Source organism: Heterodontus francisci, chromosome 2 (assembly GCF_036365525.1).
Source record: "Heterodontus francisci isolate sHetFra1 chromosome 2, sHetFra1.hap1, whole genome shotgun sequence".
NCBI lineage: Eukaryota > Metazoa > Chordata > Chondrichthyes > Heterodontiformes > Heterodontidae > Heterodontus > Heterodontus francisci.
The window spans coordinates 172,095,899-172,114,040 of record NC_090372.1 but is presented as its reverse complement, the minus strand read 5'-3'; the positions used below and the strand labels follow the sequence as shown (position 1 = coordinate 172,114,040).

The 18,142-nt window shown below is 44.3% G+C and overlaps 1 protein-coding gene across 3 annotated transcripts in view; it reads left to right on the top strand.

Annotated features, from left to right (window-relative positions):
- Window positions 1-18,142, top strand: part of LOC137348453 (rho GTPase-activating protein 21-like) — a 298,000-nt gene that overhangs the window by 154,543 nt on the left and 125,315 nt on the right. For all 3 annotated transcript variants that reach the window (XM_068013769.1, XM_068013763.1, XM_068013773.1), the window contains one exon: window positions 14,618-14,710. In XM_068013769.1, coding sequence (XP_067869870.1) covers window positions 14,618-14,710 — 93 coding nt within the window. The remainder of the gene's footprint in view (window positions 1-14,617; window positions 14,711-18,142) is intronic.

Here is an 18,142-nt window from a genome sequence, read left to right as displayed (position 1 = left end):
CCCAAGGACGCATTGTACAGTGAGCTCGTCGCTGGTATCAGACCCACCGGCTGTCCGTGTCTCCGCTTTAAAGATGTCTACAAACGCGACATGAAGTCCTATGACGTTGACCACAAGTCGTGGTAGTCAGTTGCCAGTGACCGCCAGAGCTGGCGGACCGCCATAAAGGTGGGGCTAAAGAGTGGTGAGTCAAAGAGACTTGGTTGTTGGCAGGAAAAAGACAGACGCGCAAGTAGAGCGCCAACTGGGTAATAGCCCCGACAACTAATTTTATCTGCAGCGCCTGTGGAAGAGTCTGTCACTTTACAATTGGCCTTTATAGCCACTCCAGGCGCTGCTTCACAAACCACTGACCACCTCCAGGCGCTTACCCATTGTCTCTCGAGACAAGGAGGCCAAAGAAGAAGATGAATTGCATTGGCGGCAGTACAGTGAGATGAGTGGGTTTTCCTATGATGAGAGGATGAGTGAATTGGGTCTATATTCCTTGGAGTTTAGAAAAAAGAGAGGTGTTTTCATTGAAACTCAAGATTCCGAAGGGGCTTGAAAGGGTAGATACTGAGAAGTGGTTTCTGCTGGCTGGGGAATCTAAAACACAGGCACAGTCTCAGGATAAGGGGACAATCATTTTGGACTGAGATGAGCAATTTCTTCACTCAAGGGATTGTGAATCTTTGAAATTCTCTACCCCAAAGGGTGTGGATGCTCCATCGTTGAATATATTTAAGGCTGGGATAGACAGATTTTTGGGGTCTCTGAATCGAGAGATGTGGGGAGTGGGTGGGAAAGTGGAGTTGAAGCCCAAGATCAACCATGATCATATTGAATGTCACGGAAGGCTCCACAGGCCATATGGTCTACTCCTGCGCCTATTTCTTATGTATGTTCTTATGTGGACAAATCTGGTATTGATTGCCCATCCCTAAATACCCTGAGGGCATTAAGACTCAACTACATAGTGTGGAACTTGAGCCACCTATAGGCCAGATTGAATAGGAGTGTCCGGTTCCTTAACAGGAAATACACATGGCCATTTCCTGTTAATTCACAAATTGCCTATTTTTTTTGAAATTCAGTTTCTCAACTTTTCATATGATTTGAACTCAAAGCCCAGTATCATAACATTCGTTTTTTTTTGTCAGGATAGCTTTTCAACTTGGAAAATTTTTAGTTCTTGAAGTGTAATATCATACAACAACAGTTTTTGTTTATTTGTACAATTAAACAAAAGTGGAGGCTGCGAGAATGCTAGATGCACTCTTTCTCCACAGATGCTGCCTGACCGGCTGAGTGTTTCCAACATGTTCTCTTATGTCTGTTGGCTAGCTCCTAAAAGAATGGGACGGTTTCTGTCTACATTGGACTTGGGTTTATGCCATAAAAAATGTTTTTTTTTTGTTTTATTCATTCTCGAGAGTGTCTTATTGCTCATCCCTAATTGCCCTTGAGAAGATGGTGTTGAGCCGCCACCTTGAACCATTGCAGTACATGTGTAGGACTCTTGGAGAGCTGTTGCAGTGTATCTTGTAGATGATATATACTGCTGCCACTGTGATTCCTTGGTGGAGGGAGTTACATACGAACGTACGAATTAGGAGCAGCAGTAGGCTATTCGGCCCCTTTAGCCTGCTCCGCCATTGAATAAGATCATGGCTGATCTGTTTGTGTCTCGAATTGCACACTCCCAACTACCCCCGATAACCTTAGATTCTTGTTAGGCAAGGGAATCAATCTACCTCCATCTTAAAAATATTCAGTGACCCCGCCTCCTCCACCTTCCAAGGCAGAGTGTTCCAAAGTTGCACAATCTGAGAATAAATTTCTCCTCATCTCTGTCCTAAAAGGGTGACCCCTAATTTTAAAACAGTGCCCCCTACTTCTGGACTCACCCACAAGAGGAAACGTTGTTTCCACATCCACCTTGTCAAGACTGTCCAGTATCTTATATACTTATCAAGTCTCCCGTCACTCTTCTAAACTCCAATGAAAACAAGCCCAGTCTGTCCAACCTTTCCTCAGAAGACAACCTGCTCATTCCAGGTATCAGTCCAGTAAACCTCCTCTGAACCGCCTCCAATGCATTTACATCCTTCCTTCAATAAGGATACCAAAACTGCACACCGTATTCAAGATGTGGTCTCACAGATGCCCTGTATCACTGAAGCAAAACATCCTTACTTCTATTTTCAATTCCTCGCGTAATTAGCCTTCTTTATTACTTGTACTAACTTTTTGTGACTCCTGCAGTAGAACACCTAGATCCCTCTGCATTTTGGAATTCTGCAATCGTTCTTGGTTTAAGTAATACTTTGTTTTTTTATTCTTCCTGCCAAAATGAACAACTTAGCATTTTCCCACATTATACTTGATCTGCCAGATTTTTGCCCACTCACTCAACCTATCTATATTGGTCTGAAAGCTCCTTATGTCCTCTTCACAACATACTTTCCTACCTATCTTTGTGTCAGCTGCAAATTTAGCTACCATGCTATTGCTCCCCTCATCTAAATCATTGATATAAGTGGTAAAAAGTTGAGGCCCCAGCACAGACTCCTGTGGAACTTCATCCTGCCAATCAGAAAAGGACCCAGATGTAGAAGCAGTTTGGGAAGAGATGAGAAATCATAAAGGCAAGAAGTCACTTGTGGGAGTGGTGTGCAGGCCACCAAATATTAACCACACTATAGGACAGGGTATAAAGGAAGAAATAATGGCAGCTTGTCAGAAAGGTACAGCGATAATTATGGGGGATTTTAACCTACATATAGACTGGAAAAATCAGGTGGGCAGGGGTAGCCTCGATGAGGAGTACATAGAATGTTTTCGGGATAATATCTTGGAACAATACGTTCTGGAACCAACCAGAAAGCAGGCTATACTAGACCTGGTATTTTGCACCGAGATAGAATTAATTAATGACCTCATAGTTAAGGCACCCCTAGGTAGCAGCAATCATGATCGGATGGAATTTTACATTCCGTTTGAGGGAGAGAAGAGTGGGTCCAAGACTAGTATTTTAAACTTAAATAAGAGCAATTATGAGGGCATGAAAGCAGAGTGAGCTAAAGTGAACTGGCAAATCAGGTTAATGGATAGATCAATAGAGATGCAGTGGCAGACATTTAAGGGGATATTTCAGAATACACAGAATAGATACATTTCAACGAGAAAGAAAAATTCCAAGGGTGGGACCCACCATCCGTGGTTAACTAAAACAGTTGAAGATAGTGTCAAACTTAAAGAAAAAGCCTATAATTACACAAAGATGGGAGGCAGGTCAGAAGATTGGACAGAATATAAAAAACAGCAAAGAATGACTCAAAGATTGATAAGGTAAAATTAGAGTACAAGAGAAAGCTAGCTAGAAATATAAAGACAGATAGTAAGATTAGATTAGATTAGAGATACAGCACTGAAACAGGCCCTTCGGCCCACCGAGTCAGTGCCGACCATCAACCACCCATTTATACTAATCCTACACTAATCCCACATTCCTACCAAACATCCCCACCTGTCCCTATATTTCCCTACCACCTACCTATACTAGTGACAATTTATAATGGCCAATTTACCTATCAACCTGCAAGTCTTTTGGCTTATGGGAGGAAACCGGAGCACCCGGAGAAAACCCACGCAGACACAGGGAGAACTTGCAAACTCCACACAGGCAGTACCCAGAATCGAACCCGGGTCCCTGGAGCTGTGAGGCTGCAGTGCTAACCACTGCGCCACTGTGTTTCTATAGATATAGGAACACTATCTGAAAGGGTGGTAGTGGTAGGAACCCTCAACATTTAAGAAGTATTTAGATCAGCACTTGAAATGCCAATGCTGGAAAATGGGATTAGATTAAATAGGTGCTTAATGGCCGACACAGACACAACGGGCCGAAGGCCTTGTTTCTGTGCTGTATAACTCTATATCTCTATATTTAAAAAGAAAAGAGTTAACAAAGTGGGCGTTGGTCCTATAGAAAGTGAGTCAGGGGAATTAATAATGGATAATAAGGAGATGGCAGATGAATTGAACAGGTATTTTACATTGGTCTTCACTATTGAGGATACAAGTTACATCCCAGAATTAGCTGTGTCAGGAAATGGAAGGGAGGGAAGAACTCAAGAAAATGACAATCACCAGGGAAGTGGTACTGAACAAATTGTTGGAGTTGTGCTGATGACACAAAGATAGGTAAGAAAGTAACTTGTGAAGAGGACATAAGGAGGCTACAAAGGGATACAGATAGGTTAAGTGAGTGGGCAAAGACCTGGCAAATGGAGTATAATGTGGGTAAGTGTGAAATTATCCACTTTGGCAGGAAGAATGAATAAGCATATTACCTAAATGGTGAGAGAGTGCAGAGCTCTGAGATGCAGAGGGATCTGGTTCTCCAGTGCATGAATCGCAGAAGGTTAGTATGCAGGTACAGCACGTAATTAGGAAAGCTAATAGAATGTTGTCATTTATCACTAGTGGAATTGAATACAAAAGTAGCTATACAGGGCATTGGTGAGACCATATCTGGAGTACTATGCAAGGTACTCGTCTCCTTATTTAATGAAGGATGTAAATGCGTTGGCGGCAGTACAGAGAAGGTTTACGAGACTAATACCTGGAATGGGCGGGCTGTCTTACAAGGAGAGATTGGACAGTCTAGGCTTGTATCTGTTGGAATTTAGAAGAGTAAGAGGCAACTTGATTGAAACATATAAGATTCTGAGGGGTCTTGACAGGTTGGATGTGGAAAGGATGTTTCCCCTTGTGGGAGGAGAATCTAGAACTATGGGTCACTGTTTAAAAATAAGGGGTCGCCCATTTAAGACAGATGAGGAGAAATTTTTTGCCTCAAAGAGTCGTGAGTCTTTGGAATACTCTTCCTCAAAAGGTGGTGGAAGCTGAGTCTTTGAATATTTTCGTGGCAGAGGTAGATAGATTCTTGATAAGCAAGGGGGTGGAAGGTTATTAGGGGTAGGTGTAAATGTGGAGTAATCAGTTCAGCCATGAACCTATTGAATGACGGAGCAGGTTCGAAGGGCCGAATGGCCTACTCCTCCTAATTCGTATGTTGATATGTTTTCTTCCAGCCAGCCAATCTGCTATCTGTGCTAATATGTTATCCCCTGCACCATGAGCTCCTACTTGGCGCAATGACCTTTTATGTGGCACCTTGTCAAATTCCTTCTGGAAATCCATGCACAGTACATCAACAGGCTCCCCTTTATCCATGGCGCATGTTACTCCTTCAAAGAAGTCTAATAAATTGGTCAAACATGATTTCCCTTTCACAAAGCCATGCTGACTATTCCCGATTACTTTGAGTTTTTCTAAGTGCGCAGCTATAGCTCCCTTAGTGATCGATTCTAACACTTTCCCCATGACAGACGTCAAGCTAACTGGCCTATAGTTATCTGTTTATTGCCTCCCCCCACCACTTCTTGAATAGAGGGGTTATATTTGCCACTTTCCAGTCTTATGGAACTTTCCCAGAATCTAGCAAATTTTGAAAAATTAACACCAACGTATCTACTACTTCATTCACTACTTTTTAAGATTCTAGGATGAAGCCCATCAAGACACGGGGACTTGTCAGCCCGCAGCTCCATCAGTTAATGCTTTAAAGTGATGGATGGGGCACCTATTGAGAGCTGCTGGATGTTGTCAAGCTCCTTGATGGTGTTGGACCTACATTTATCCAGGAAAATGGAGAGTATTTCATCTCACTCCTGACTTGTGCCTGGTAGCTGGTGGACAGGCTTTGGGAAATCAGGAGGTGAGTCACTTGCTGCAGAATTCCCAGCCTCTGACCTGCTCTTGTAGCCACAGTATTTATATGGCTGGCTTAGTTAAGTTTCTGGTCAATGGTAACCCTCCCAGGATGATGATGATTGTGGGGGAATCGGTGAAGGTAATGCCATTGAACATTGAGAGATGGTTTGATTCTCTCATGTTGAAGATGGTCTTTGCCTGGCACTTGTGTGGTACGAATTGTGTCAAGGCTTGGACAGAGTAGATGGGAGGAAACTATTACCTGGAATGCACTGCCTGAGAGTGTGGTGGAGGCAGATTCAATTGAGGCCTTCAAAAGTGAACTGGATAATTATCTGAAGAGAGAAAATTTGCAGGGCTACAGGGAAAAGGGAGGGGAATGGGGCTAGGTGAGTTGCTCTTGCAGAGAATGGTAACCATTCTGTGATTCCATGAATGTTACTTAACACTTAACAGCCCAAGCCTGAATGTTATCCAGGTGTTGCTGTATGTGGGTGTGAACTACTTTGGTGTCTGAGGAAATGTGAGTGGAATCATCAGTGGAACATCCCTACTTCTGACCTTATGACAAAGGGAACGTCATTGAAGCAACTGAAGCTGGTTGGGCCCAGGACACTACCACGAAAAACTCCTACAGTGATGTCCTGAGGCTAAGATGATTGGCCTCCAACAGTCGCAACCACCTTTCTTTGTGCTAGGTATGACTCCAACCAGTGGAGAGTTTCCCCCCTGATTCACATCGACTCCAGTTTTGCTCGGTCTCCTTGATGCCACACTCAGTCAACAGCTGCCTTGATGTCAAGGGCAGTCATTCTCACCTCACCTCTGCATTTCAGGTCTTTTGTTCATATTTGCACCAAGGCTGCAATCTGATTTGGAGCCTTGTGGCCCTGGCAGAACCCAAACTGAGCATCGGTCAGCAGGTTATTGGTAAGTGCTGCTTGATGCACCATCAACGACACCTTCATCACTTTGCTGCTGATTGAGAGTAGATTGAGGTGGTAATTGGCTGAACAGGACATACCTGGGGAGTTTTCCACATTGTCTGATAGATGCCAGTGTTATAGCTGTACTGGAATAGCTTGCCTAGTGGCGTGGCTCATTCTGTACACAAGTCTTCAGTAGTACAGCCAGGACGTTGTCTGGGCCCGTAGCGCTTGCTGTATCCAGTGCCTTTAGCCGTTTCTTGATATCACTTGGAGTGAATTGAATTGGCTGAAGACTGGCATTTGCAATGCTGGGGACCTCGAGAGGAGGCAGAGATGGATGATCATCTCGGCATTTCTGGCTGAAGATGGTTACAAATGCTTCAGTCTTGCCTTCGGCATTGGCTTGCTGGTTCCACCAGCATTGAGGATTGGGATGTTTGTGGAGCCACCTTCTGCAATTTGCTTAATTGTCCAGCAACATTTGGACTGGATGTGTCAAGACCACAGAGCTCTGATCCTGTGATTGTGGGATCACGTAGCTTTGTCTATGGTATGCTGCTTCTGCTGTTTAACATGTTTGTTGAGTTGTAGCTTCACTAGGTTGGTATCTCATTTTTAGATATGCCTGGTGCTGCTCCTGGCATGTTCTCCTGCACTCCTCATTGAGCCAGGGTTGGTCCCTTGGCTTGATGGTGATGGTAGCATGAGGGATCTGCCAGGCCATGAGGTTACAGATTGTGTTTGCATGCAATTCTGCTGCTGATGGCCCACAGCTCTTCATGGATGCCCACTTTTTGAACTGCTAGATCTGTTTTGCATTTAAGCGCAGAGGTAGTGCCACACAACACAAAGGAGGGTGTTTAGTTTAGTTTAGAGATACAGCACTGAAACAGGCCCTTCGGCCCACCGAGTCTGTGCCGACCATCAACCGCCCATTTATACTAATCCTACACTAATCCCATATTCCTATCACATCCCCACCTGTCCCTATATTTCCCTACCACCTACCTATACTAGGGGCAATTTATCTACCAACCTGCAAGTCTTTTGGCTTGTGGGAGGAAACCGGAGCACCCGGAGAACTTGCAAACTCCACACAGGCAGTACCCAGAATTGAACCCGGGTCGCTGGAGCTGTGAGGCTGCGGTGCTAACCACTGCGCCACTGTGCCGTCCTCCGTGTCAAGATGGGACTGTGTCTCCATAAGAACTGTGTTGTGGTCACTCCTATCAATAGAGTAATGGACAGATGCATCTGCAATAGGTAGCTTTTTGCATAGCACCAGCCTTGCTTTGAAGCAAGTTGTCTTTATTTCCCATTATCAACAGCAAATTTAGATCTGTTGTCTCCACAAAAATGGTTAATCACCAATTGCTACTTTCTGCTGATTAGTTATCAGTTTAAACCCTCTCATTATACTTTAGAGAGAGCGTCTTTGCAAAGACTTTTTATTTGAATTTTCTTATTTCTGAGCTGAAGCTTTTGGGCTGAATTTTACGTCTCCCCCAAAGAGTGGGTTAGTGGCAGGGGAGTGGCTTAAAATGGAGCAGGAAGCTCCGGGAGCCCTTCCCCATCCGCTCCCGCCTCCACTGCCACTTTACGCAGGGCGGCAGCGAAAAACGGCCCACCCCAGGCCAATCAAGGCCCTTAAGTGGCTGCTTGGCGGTCACTTAAGGGCCTTAGCCCGCCTCCACGGGGATGTTACCCGTGGCTAGTTGGGCAGCCGAGGCCCGAGAGAAGCCGCCTGACAAAAGCAGGCAGCTCCCTGTCGGCCTGGGGGGGCCCTCCTGTTCGGGCACCCTGTGCTCGATGGAGGGCTGCCTTCTCTGACCCAACTGCCCCTGACATGCAGTCCCCCCAATCGACCACCTTGCCTCGCAGGGGCCCGACCGATCACCCCCGACGAGGCAACCAAAACTTACCTTTGTTCCGGGCTCCCCAACATCATCTTCAAGCTGGGCTGTAGTCCCAGCAGTGGCCACCGCTCCAGGTGGCACTACTTGGACAGTTAACTGCCAGCTCTATTAGGCGGGACTTCCTACCTCAAGCAGGTGCAAGTCCCGCCTCACACCAATTAAAGCCCGCAAAAGACGGGTCGCATCTCCTGGCGAGGTGGAAGCGGGTTCGCCACCAACATTTCCGTCCCTGGCTGGCTCCCGTCCGCCTAGGGCTAAATCCTGGCCTCTGTGTATGTAGTCCACTGACAGCAGTCTACTTGAGCATGCCACCTTCAACCTCAATCCATTTGTACAGATTCAGAATTTGAATGGAGAGAGAGCATAGAGTCAGTCCTTTGGGCAAATTGGTCCAGTCTGCTGCTCAATATTTATTTATTTCCTGTGTACAGATCTGTTTACTGGAAGAAGGAAAATGGTTGCCAGCTGCAGGAAGAAAAGGAGAATTACTTAAAATAAATTTATGAAAGGGAAGTAAAAAGAGAAGAAGGGATCGGTGCTAGGACCCCAGCTATTCACAATATATATTAATGATTTTAGATGAGGGAACTAAATGTAATATCTCCAAGTTTGCAGATGACACAACTGGGTGGGAGGGTGAGTTGTGAGGAGGATGCAGAGAGGCTTCAGGGTGATTTGGACAAGTTGAGTGAGTGGGCGAATGCATGGCAGATGCAGTATAATGTGGATAATGGTAGCAAAAACAAGAAGGCAGATTATTATCTGAGCAGCTATAAACTGAGAGAGGGGAATATGCAGCGAGACCTGCGTGTTCTCGTACACTAGTCGCTGAAGGTAAGCATGCAGGTGCAACAGGCGGTAAAAGTGGGCGGCACAGCGGCGCAGTGGTTACTACCGCAGCCTCACAGCTCCAGCGACTTCGGTACTGCCTGTGCGGAGTTTGCAAGTTCTCCCTGTGGCCGCGCGGGTTTCTGCCGGGTGCTCCAACCGGTTTCCTCCCACAGCCAAAGACTTGCAGGTTGACAGGTAAATTGGCCATTGTAAATTGTCCTTAGTGTAGGTAGGAGAATGGTGGGGATGTTGTAGGGAATATGGGATTAATGTAGGATTAGTATAAATGGGTGGTTGTTGGTCGGCACAGACTCGGTGGGCCGAAGGGCCTGTTTCAGTGCTGTATCTCTAAATAAATAAATAAATAAAATCTAAGAGGTAATAGTAAAGGTAAACCCTCCTTGTAAAAAGGAAAATGCTGATGCAACTGAAAGTTTAGAAATTTGGTCAACAAAGCCATCTAATGGCCAGAGCATGTCATTGCATTGACAGTGACATAGTAAAAGAGAATTGTAAATGTGATCACAAGTTATAATGGCCTGGAGTTTGCAGTCAGCAGCAAGGTGACAGTGCTCACCACTGACCTATAAGAAAGCTTGTCCGCAAAGGTCTAGCAATCTCTGTGGCATGGATTTCACCGTTCCCAACATTAATTTGATTTCGGCATGATCTCTGATGTCCAGCAACAGTGATATCATCAAGCAGACTAAGCAGCCAATCCCGTTCAAGAATTCTCAGACGACAAACCAGAAAGTAAGGTGCACTGTCTGTAAAGTGATTAAAATGTGAAGGTTAATGAGATAAATATTGGGACATACACATGGTATTAAGGTAGAAGCTGAAATATCAATATTTTTTTTAAAAAAAGAACCTCTGGAATTTTTATCATAATGGAGAAATTTTACATTCCACGTAAAATTAATTTTTAGGGCCATAAAGGTTGTTGAGCAGTAATTATGACTCTAAGCTGTTTGAAAACCCAGTTGAATCTCATTCAATAAGGCTAACTTTTTCAAGGGTTTTTATGGTGAGACTAATCGTGTAAATGTGGAAGTTCACGTCAATTCAAGTGTTTCCAGCATATGTCCATCTGCGGGAATTTCAACAATGCATCCTTTGGAGGAGCAGGGATTCACTGACAGCTTCTGAATTTCCATGTTTAACAGCACATGTGCAGATGCCAGAAGTTGATGTCAGTTTGACCGTTTCACCTTCATTACAACTACAAAATCTAGGCCTATGGGAAAAGAATTGGCACAAAAATATGACCAAGTTGGCTGTGACAATGAGAAGGTTTGTTGACAGGAAATGTGTACAAATGGAACATTTTTAATAAATTGGTTGATCTCCTTTGGTTATGTACACAATAAGTACAGGCATGTTATGGTGGGAATTTTAACCCCCAAGAGTGGGTGGGGAACTAAAATGAGTGATTTTTAAATCCCGATTGCAGCTTGGTTCTAACATGTTCAGTTCTGGGTGCATTTGGATCCTGTGAGTAAGCTACTCACCACAAATAGGACTTCACTTAATGCAGGCAGGTGGGTACTTTTGCAGCAGTTTACATCCTGATGAGACATGAATGAAGATTTGATGCATTGAATTTTACTAAACTTTAAATTTAATGTCTGCAACATGGGTTTCCTGGGGCTCGGGAATCTCACCAGTGAAACATAGGCAATTGAACTGCGATTAAGCCGTTGAAATTGATAAGGTCTGGAAGGGGCATATTGAATGTGTTTGATGGTGCATCATAAGAGGAAGACCCTCGCCTTTTAGGGCAGCAATTATATGCTGTGTGTGATCACCAGGAAGCAGCTGAGGTCACAGGCAGCACTACCCACATAACAGTGTGTACCGACAGAAACTCCGCTTCCTCGATCTCTTGGAAGAATAGTGCCTCTGAGTCGTCAAGATGGGGATCCTCTTACATGGCCATTGTGCTTCTCCACACCTTTAGGGTCTCGCTGCCTTTCTTCAACAGATTCTGCACATGCATCCCCCCCCCACCCCCACTGCTAGTCTTCTGGAACCATTTACACCTCTTCCGGGTGCATCTTTTGTTGCTATAGTTGTCTCATTATCATCTCCTTCACATCATCATAACTTTTGTCATTTTAATCACGCCTGCACTCTTGACCTTTATCTGCCCCATTTTCCTGGCTCTGCAGATCATCAATCTTAAATTGTAACTTAGTTTCTCTTTGCACAGATGCTACCTAATCTGCTAATTGTTTTCAGCATTTTCTGTTTGGCTCACAAGGCAGCCACTAGGTGGCGCTGCACTGGCACATGTGCAAATGCAGTCTGTTCAACTAAAATGTCAGTCAGCGACGTTCAGGCAGCTGCCAGGACTAAAGATGGCGCTGTTCAAATAATCACCCAAAGGCAACGTAAACACATGGCAGCCGCACAATGGCTGGAGAGATCAGCTAGCTGGGGAATGGCCGGGGGGGGGGGGGGGAGGGGAGGGGGGAATGGCCGGAGAGAGCAGGCGGGGGGGCGCAATAACTGGAGAGAGTGGGATATCGAGTGGGGGGTCATTCACCACCACACCCCGCGCTGTCGCCAATCCCTTTCTCTCTCCCCACTCCCTTCCCCCCTCCCTCCCCCGCTTACTCCCCACTTAACCCTCCGATCTCTCCCACACCCCACCCCGATCTCCCCCGCTCTCTTTCCACCCCACCCGCTCGCCCCCCCCCCCCCCCCCCCCCCAAAACTGGCTCTCCCGCGGTATGCGATGACGTCATCTGCGCATGCGACTACTGGTTCTGGCAATGCGGAAAGCAGCGCATGCGCAGAGAGCAGGAGCCCATTTGCACATGTGCGCAGACTGGCGCAGTCAGATGACGTCCCCGCCAGCTGCGTTGTCAAGAATCACTTTGTTTCTGTTTTTATTGCTTGAAGAGTCGTTATTTGATTTCAAAGTAAAAATTTTATAAAAAGAACTCAAGTTTGAATGAGGAAAGACGCCATCTGTCTGTCCCGCAATTGTTTTTCTTTCACTTCATGTCTGTTTCTCTCTCTTTCTCTCCCTGTTTTTGCCTGCATCTCAGAATGCTTTCATTCCACCATCCTGAACATCAAATGTGGGATCTAATCCAGTGCGCCATTGCATTCCCCTTCTATTGAGGGAGGAGAAATTACGATCCTTCTCATACCCCTGGATTGAACAGAAAAGTTTCACACATCATTTGTCTTTTGCCAAGTATAAACATAGAAATGGGGAATGCATCCCCCAAGCCACACTTGACATCTCTGCACTGACCAGCTGCCTCCTTTTTCATCCTTTTCTTGAAAATTGGCTGTTGACAATTTTTGCTCCCACAAGTTCCCAACCTTGACTCTTCCAGTTGATTTTCACCTGTGACTACACTTTAGGTCTTACCACTTTGCTCTTCTTCAAAGCTGTCCTGCTGGCCTTTCCTCAAAAGTGGGGGCAAAAATCATCGAGATTGATCCCCATAAAGCTGATCTTAAATGTTTTTTATTTACTCATGGGATGTGTGTGGCGCTGGAAAGGCAAGCATTTATTACCCATTCCTAATTGCCCTAGAGGAGGTGTTGGTGAGCCGTCACCTTGAATCCTTGTAGCCCTTGTGGTATAGGTACTCCCATAGTGCTGTTAGGGAGGGAGATCCAGGATTTTAACCTAGCAACAGTGAAGGAGCAGTCAGGTTGGTGTGAGACCTGGAAGGGAGCTTCCAGGTGGTGGTGTTCTCATGCGTCTGCTTTTTTGTCTGTCTGGATGCTACAGGTCATGTGTTTGGAAGGTGCTGTTGAAGGAAACTTGGTGAGTTGCTGCAGTTCTTCTGGTAGATGGTACCCACTGCTGCCACTATGTGCCGGTGTTGGAGGGACTGAATGCTTAAGGTGGTGGATGGAGTGCCAATCAAGTGGGCTGCTTTGTCCTGGATTCTGTTGAGTTTCTTTCGTGTTATTGGAGCTGCACTCATCCAGGCAAGTGGAGAGTATTCCATCACACTCCTGAGTTGTGCCTTGTAGATGATGAACATGGAATTCAACTCTTTTGTCCATGTTTGGCCGAGGTTGTATTGACTTCTAGAGTCGAGTGGCCCTGGCTGAACCCAAACCGAGCATCAGTGAGCAGGTTTGTGGTAAGTGCTGCTTGTTAGCACTGTTAACAACACCTTTCATTACTTTGTTGATGGTTGAGAGTAGACTGATGGGGCAGTAATTGACCGGATCGTGTTTGTCCTGCTTTTTGTGGACAGGACATAACATGGATGTCAGTGTTGTATCTGAACTGGAACAGCTTGGTTAAGGGTACAGCTATTTCTGGAGCACAAATCTTCAGCAGCTGAGGGTTCTCGGGGCCCATAGCCTTTGCTGTATCCAGTGCCTTAATCTTTTTCTTGAAGACTAGCATCTATGATGCTGGGGACCTAAGGAGGAAGCTGAGATGGATCATCCACTCAGTGCTTCTGTCTGAAGATGATTGCCAATGCTTCAGCCTTGTCTTTTGCACTGCCTGCTGGTCTCTGATATCATTGAGAATGGGGATTTTTTGGAGCCTCCTCCTCCGCCTAGTTAATTAATTGTCCACCACCATTCGAAACTGGATGTGGAGGACTGTAGAGCTTTGATCTGATCCATTGTGCATTTGCTTAGCTCTGTCAATAGCAGCTGTTTCCATTTGTTTAGCATGCACATAGTCCTGTGTTATAGCTTCAACAAGTTGACACCTCATTTTTTAAAAATGAGTTTCTGGTGGCTACCGATGAAGTCCTATTCACATTGCATCATCCTTCTGCTTTCAATCGGTATCCGTTACAGACTTTGTACTTTCTACATTCGAGTGTTTGCAGTATGTTAAGAGCAATTATAATTTTAAATTACTTCTGTAGTGTACGCATCACTTGTAATGTTCAATCTGTATTAAACTGTAAACCTTAAAATCATACATAGCATTTGATAGTTCAGCTGATATTCTATGCTTAGCTGGTTTGGTTTGTTGTGTTTGAATTCGTCCAAATTGACCCCTGTAATCTTGATGTTAAACGGAGCTGAGTAGACTTTTTCTAGAATCGTATTGACATCCATTTAACACTTTAACTGGTATTTTTTAAAAATGTATTTAACTTTAAATTTTCAAAGTCTAGTGTGAATCTTTTCCCGCATTAAAGTTGACTTAAGAGCCTCTATTGTATTTTACAGGACAATCCAGAGGCAAGCTGGAGCCAATGGACACCATCTTTGTTAAACAGGTTAAGGAAGGTGGACCAGCACATGGAGCTGGATTATGTACAGGTACCAAAAGATCCTGATGCTCTGTGTTGTTACTTAGAGCCCATCGTTGCGTGAAGTGGGTATTTTGCACAGGCCTTTACTTCATGTTGAGTCAAATTAAATATTGAGGCTGCTCCTACAATAGACAGAATGTTTTAACTTTGTTTTACTTTGATGTAGAAATGTTGCAGCTCCTATGTAGCACTATTAAGTTATTTACACTGAAGTACAAGCTATGTCTAATGGTACTTTAATTATGCAGTCCTTTGTATTTTCATGACATTTGTGTGAAGGTGCAGATGTAAAATGTATTTCCTCTATAGCTCAACTTTTTAGTCACCCTCTCATTGTACCTAAAATCCCTTATTGCTTCTCAAGTTTCCAGACAAACCATTTTCTGATCCTGTAATCCATCTTTTCCTTTTAATACAGTATGTCATATTATGGCCTGGTACATAAGGCTAGAAGATGTCCAATGTGGAATATAATCCCAAGAGTAGTAGAAAATCGAGAGTCAAAAGGGAGGGAGGAACTTGAAACAATCATTATCACTAGAGAAAAAGTACGAGGAAAACTAATGGGACTAAAGGCTGACAGGTCCCCTGGCCTGCATCTTAGGGTCTTAAAAGAAGTGGCTACAGAGATAGTGGGTGCATTGGTTGTAAATCTTCCAAAATTCCCTAGATTTTGGAAAGGTCCCAGTGGATTGGAAAATCGCAAATGTAAAACCTCTATTCAAGAAAGGAGGAAGACGGACAGCAGGAAACTCTAGGCCAGTTAGCCTAACATCTGTCATTGGGAAAATGATAGAATCCATTATTAAGGAAGTAGTAGCAGGACATTTAGAAAATCATAATACAACCAAGCAGAGGCAACATGGTTTTGTGAAAGGAAAATCGTGTTTGACAAATTTATTAGAGTTCTTTGAGGATGTAACAAGCAGGGTGGATAAAGGAGAACCAGTAGATGTAGTGTATTTGGATTTCCAAAAGGCATTTGATAAGGTGCTGCATAAAAGGTTACTACACAAGATGAGAATTCATGGTGTTGAGTAATATATTATGGATAGAAGATTGGCTGGCTAACAGGAAGAAGAGTTGGGATAAATGGGGCTTTTTCAGGTTGGCAAACTGTAACTAGTGGAGTGCCACAGGGATCAGTGCTGGGGCCTCAAATATTAATTATATTAATGACTTGGATTAAGGGACCGAGTGTACTGTAGCTGAATGTGCTGATGATAGAAAGATAGGTAGGAAAGCAAGTTTGTGAGGCGGACACGTAGTCTGCAAAGGGATATAGCTAGGTTAAGTGAGTGGAAAATGTGAGGTTGCCCACTTTGACAGGAAGAATAGAAAAGCAAAATATTATTTAAATGGAGAGAGACTGCAGGATGCTGTGGTACAGAGGGATCTGGGTGTCCTCTTACATGAATCACAAAAGTTAGCACGCACTTACAGCAAGTAGTTAGGAAGGCCAATGGAATGTTGGCCTTTATTGCAAGGGGGATGAAGTGTAAAAGTAGGATAGTCTTGCCACAACTGTACAGGGTGTTGGTGAGGCCAAAGCTAGAGTACTACATGCAGTTAAGAAGGAATATACTTGCATTGGAAGAAGTTCAGCGAAGGTTCACTAGGTTGATTGCTGGGATGAAGGAGTTTTCTTATGAGGAAAGGTTGAGCAGGTTGGGCCTATGCTCATTGGAGTTTAGAAGAATGTGAGGTGATCTTATTGAAACATAAGATTTTGTGGGGACTTGACAGGGTAGATGTTGAGAGAATGTTCCCCCTCATGGGGGAATCTAGACCAAGGGTACACAGTTTCAAAATAAGGGGTCTCCCATTTCAGACTGAGATGAGGAGGAATTTCTTCTGAGGATCATTAATCTTTGGAGTTCTCTTCCCCGGAGAGCAGTAGAGGTTGGGAGAGAATTGTTTTTAAATGGAGGGTTGTGAGCTGTGAAATGTAATAGTAGAGTTGGTGATTGAAGCAGAGACCATATCAACATATAAGAACAAGTTCACATGGAAATTACATCACAGAAACAGGCCATTCAGCCCAACCAGCGGATTTCTCATGGCATCTATCCTTCATGTGAGCAAAAGGTTTTCATTTTGTTTGACAATGTTCCTGTCAAGTGCCTTGAGATGTTTATATTAAAGGTGCTATATAAATGCAAGTTATCTCAGCTGTACAGATGGTTTCCATATTCCTTCAACTGTTTTTTTTTCTTCATCAACCTATCCAACCTAATCTTAAATATTGACATAAGTTCCTGCCTCATCCAATGACCCTGGAAGGGAATTCCACATCCTCTTAACTCCGTAAAGAAATATCTGTCTTGCGTATAATCTTGTATCTATGACTGCTCCTTCTGGAACGTTCAACTATTGAAAATAATCTTCTATCTAAATTGTCCCATCCTCTCATAATATTAAAACTGTTATAATGAAAGAAGCTCTAATTTTTCAAGTCTGTTTTTATATTTGTAGTTCCTCATACAAGTCAGCATGCTAATGAATCTCTGAAGCCTCAGTATCCTTTCTATAGCTTGAAGCCCAATACTGCATGTAGTATTGTAACTCTGATTAAAAACCAAAAATGCTGGAAATACTCCGGTCTGGCAGCATCTGTGAAAAGAGCAACAGAGTTAACGTTTCAGGTTGATGACCTTTCATCAGAACTGGCAAAAGTTAAAGATGCAGCAGGTTTTAATCAAATACAGTTGGCAAGGAAAGGTGGTGGGGGAAGAACAAGTTTAGGGAGTTAGGTAGAAAGTTAAAAAACAGGACCTGTAGGGTTGTAATCTCAGGATTACTCCCTGTGTCACATGCCAGTGAGGCTAGAAATAGGAAGATAGTGCAGCTAAACACGTGGCTGAACAGCTGGTGTAGAAGGGAGGGTTTCAGATATCTGGACCATTGGGGGATCTCTTCAGGGACAGATGGGACCTGTACAAGAAGGACAGGTTGCATCTAAACTGGAGGGGCACAAATATCCTCGCTGCGAGGTTTGCTAGCATCACTCGGGAGGGTTTAAACTAGTGTGGCAGGGAGGTGGGAACCAGAGCAGTAGGACAGCAAGTGAAATAAATGAAGGGGAACTAGTAAATAAGGCCAGTAAGAGGAAGAGCAGGAAGGGAGATGTTGCGGAGAACAGCGGAACTGGTGGCCTGAAGTGCATTTGTTTCAATGCAAGAAGTATAACAGGTAAGGCAGATGAATTTCGAGCTTGGATTAGTACTTGGAACTATGATGTTTTGCTATTACAGAGACTTGGTTGAGGGAAGGACAGGATTGGCAGCTAAATGTTCCAGGATTTAGAAGCTTCAGGCGGGATAGAGGGGATGTAAAAGGGGTGAGGGAGTTGCATTACTGGTTAAGGAGAATATCGCAGCTGTACTGCGGGAGGACACCTCTGAGGGGTGATGCAGCGAGGCAATATGGGTGGAGCTCA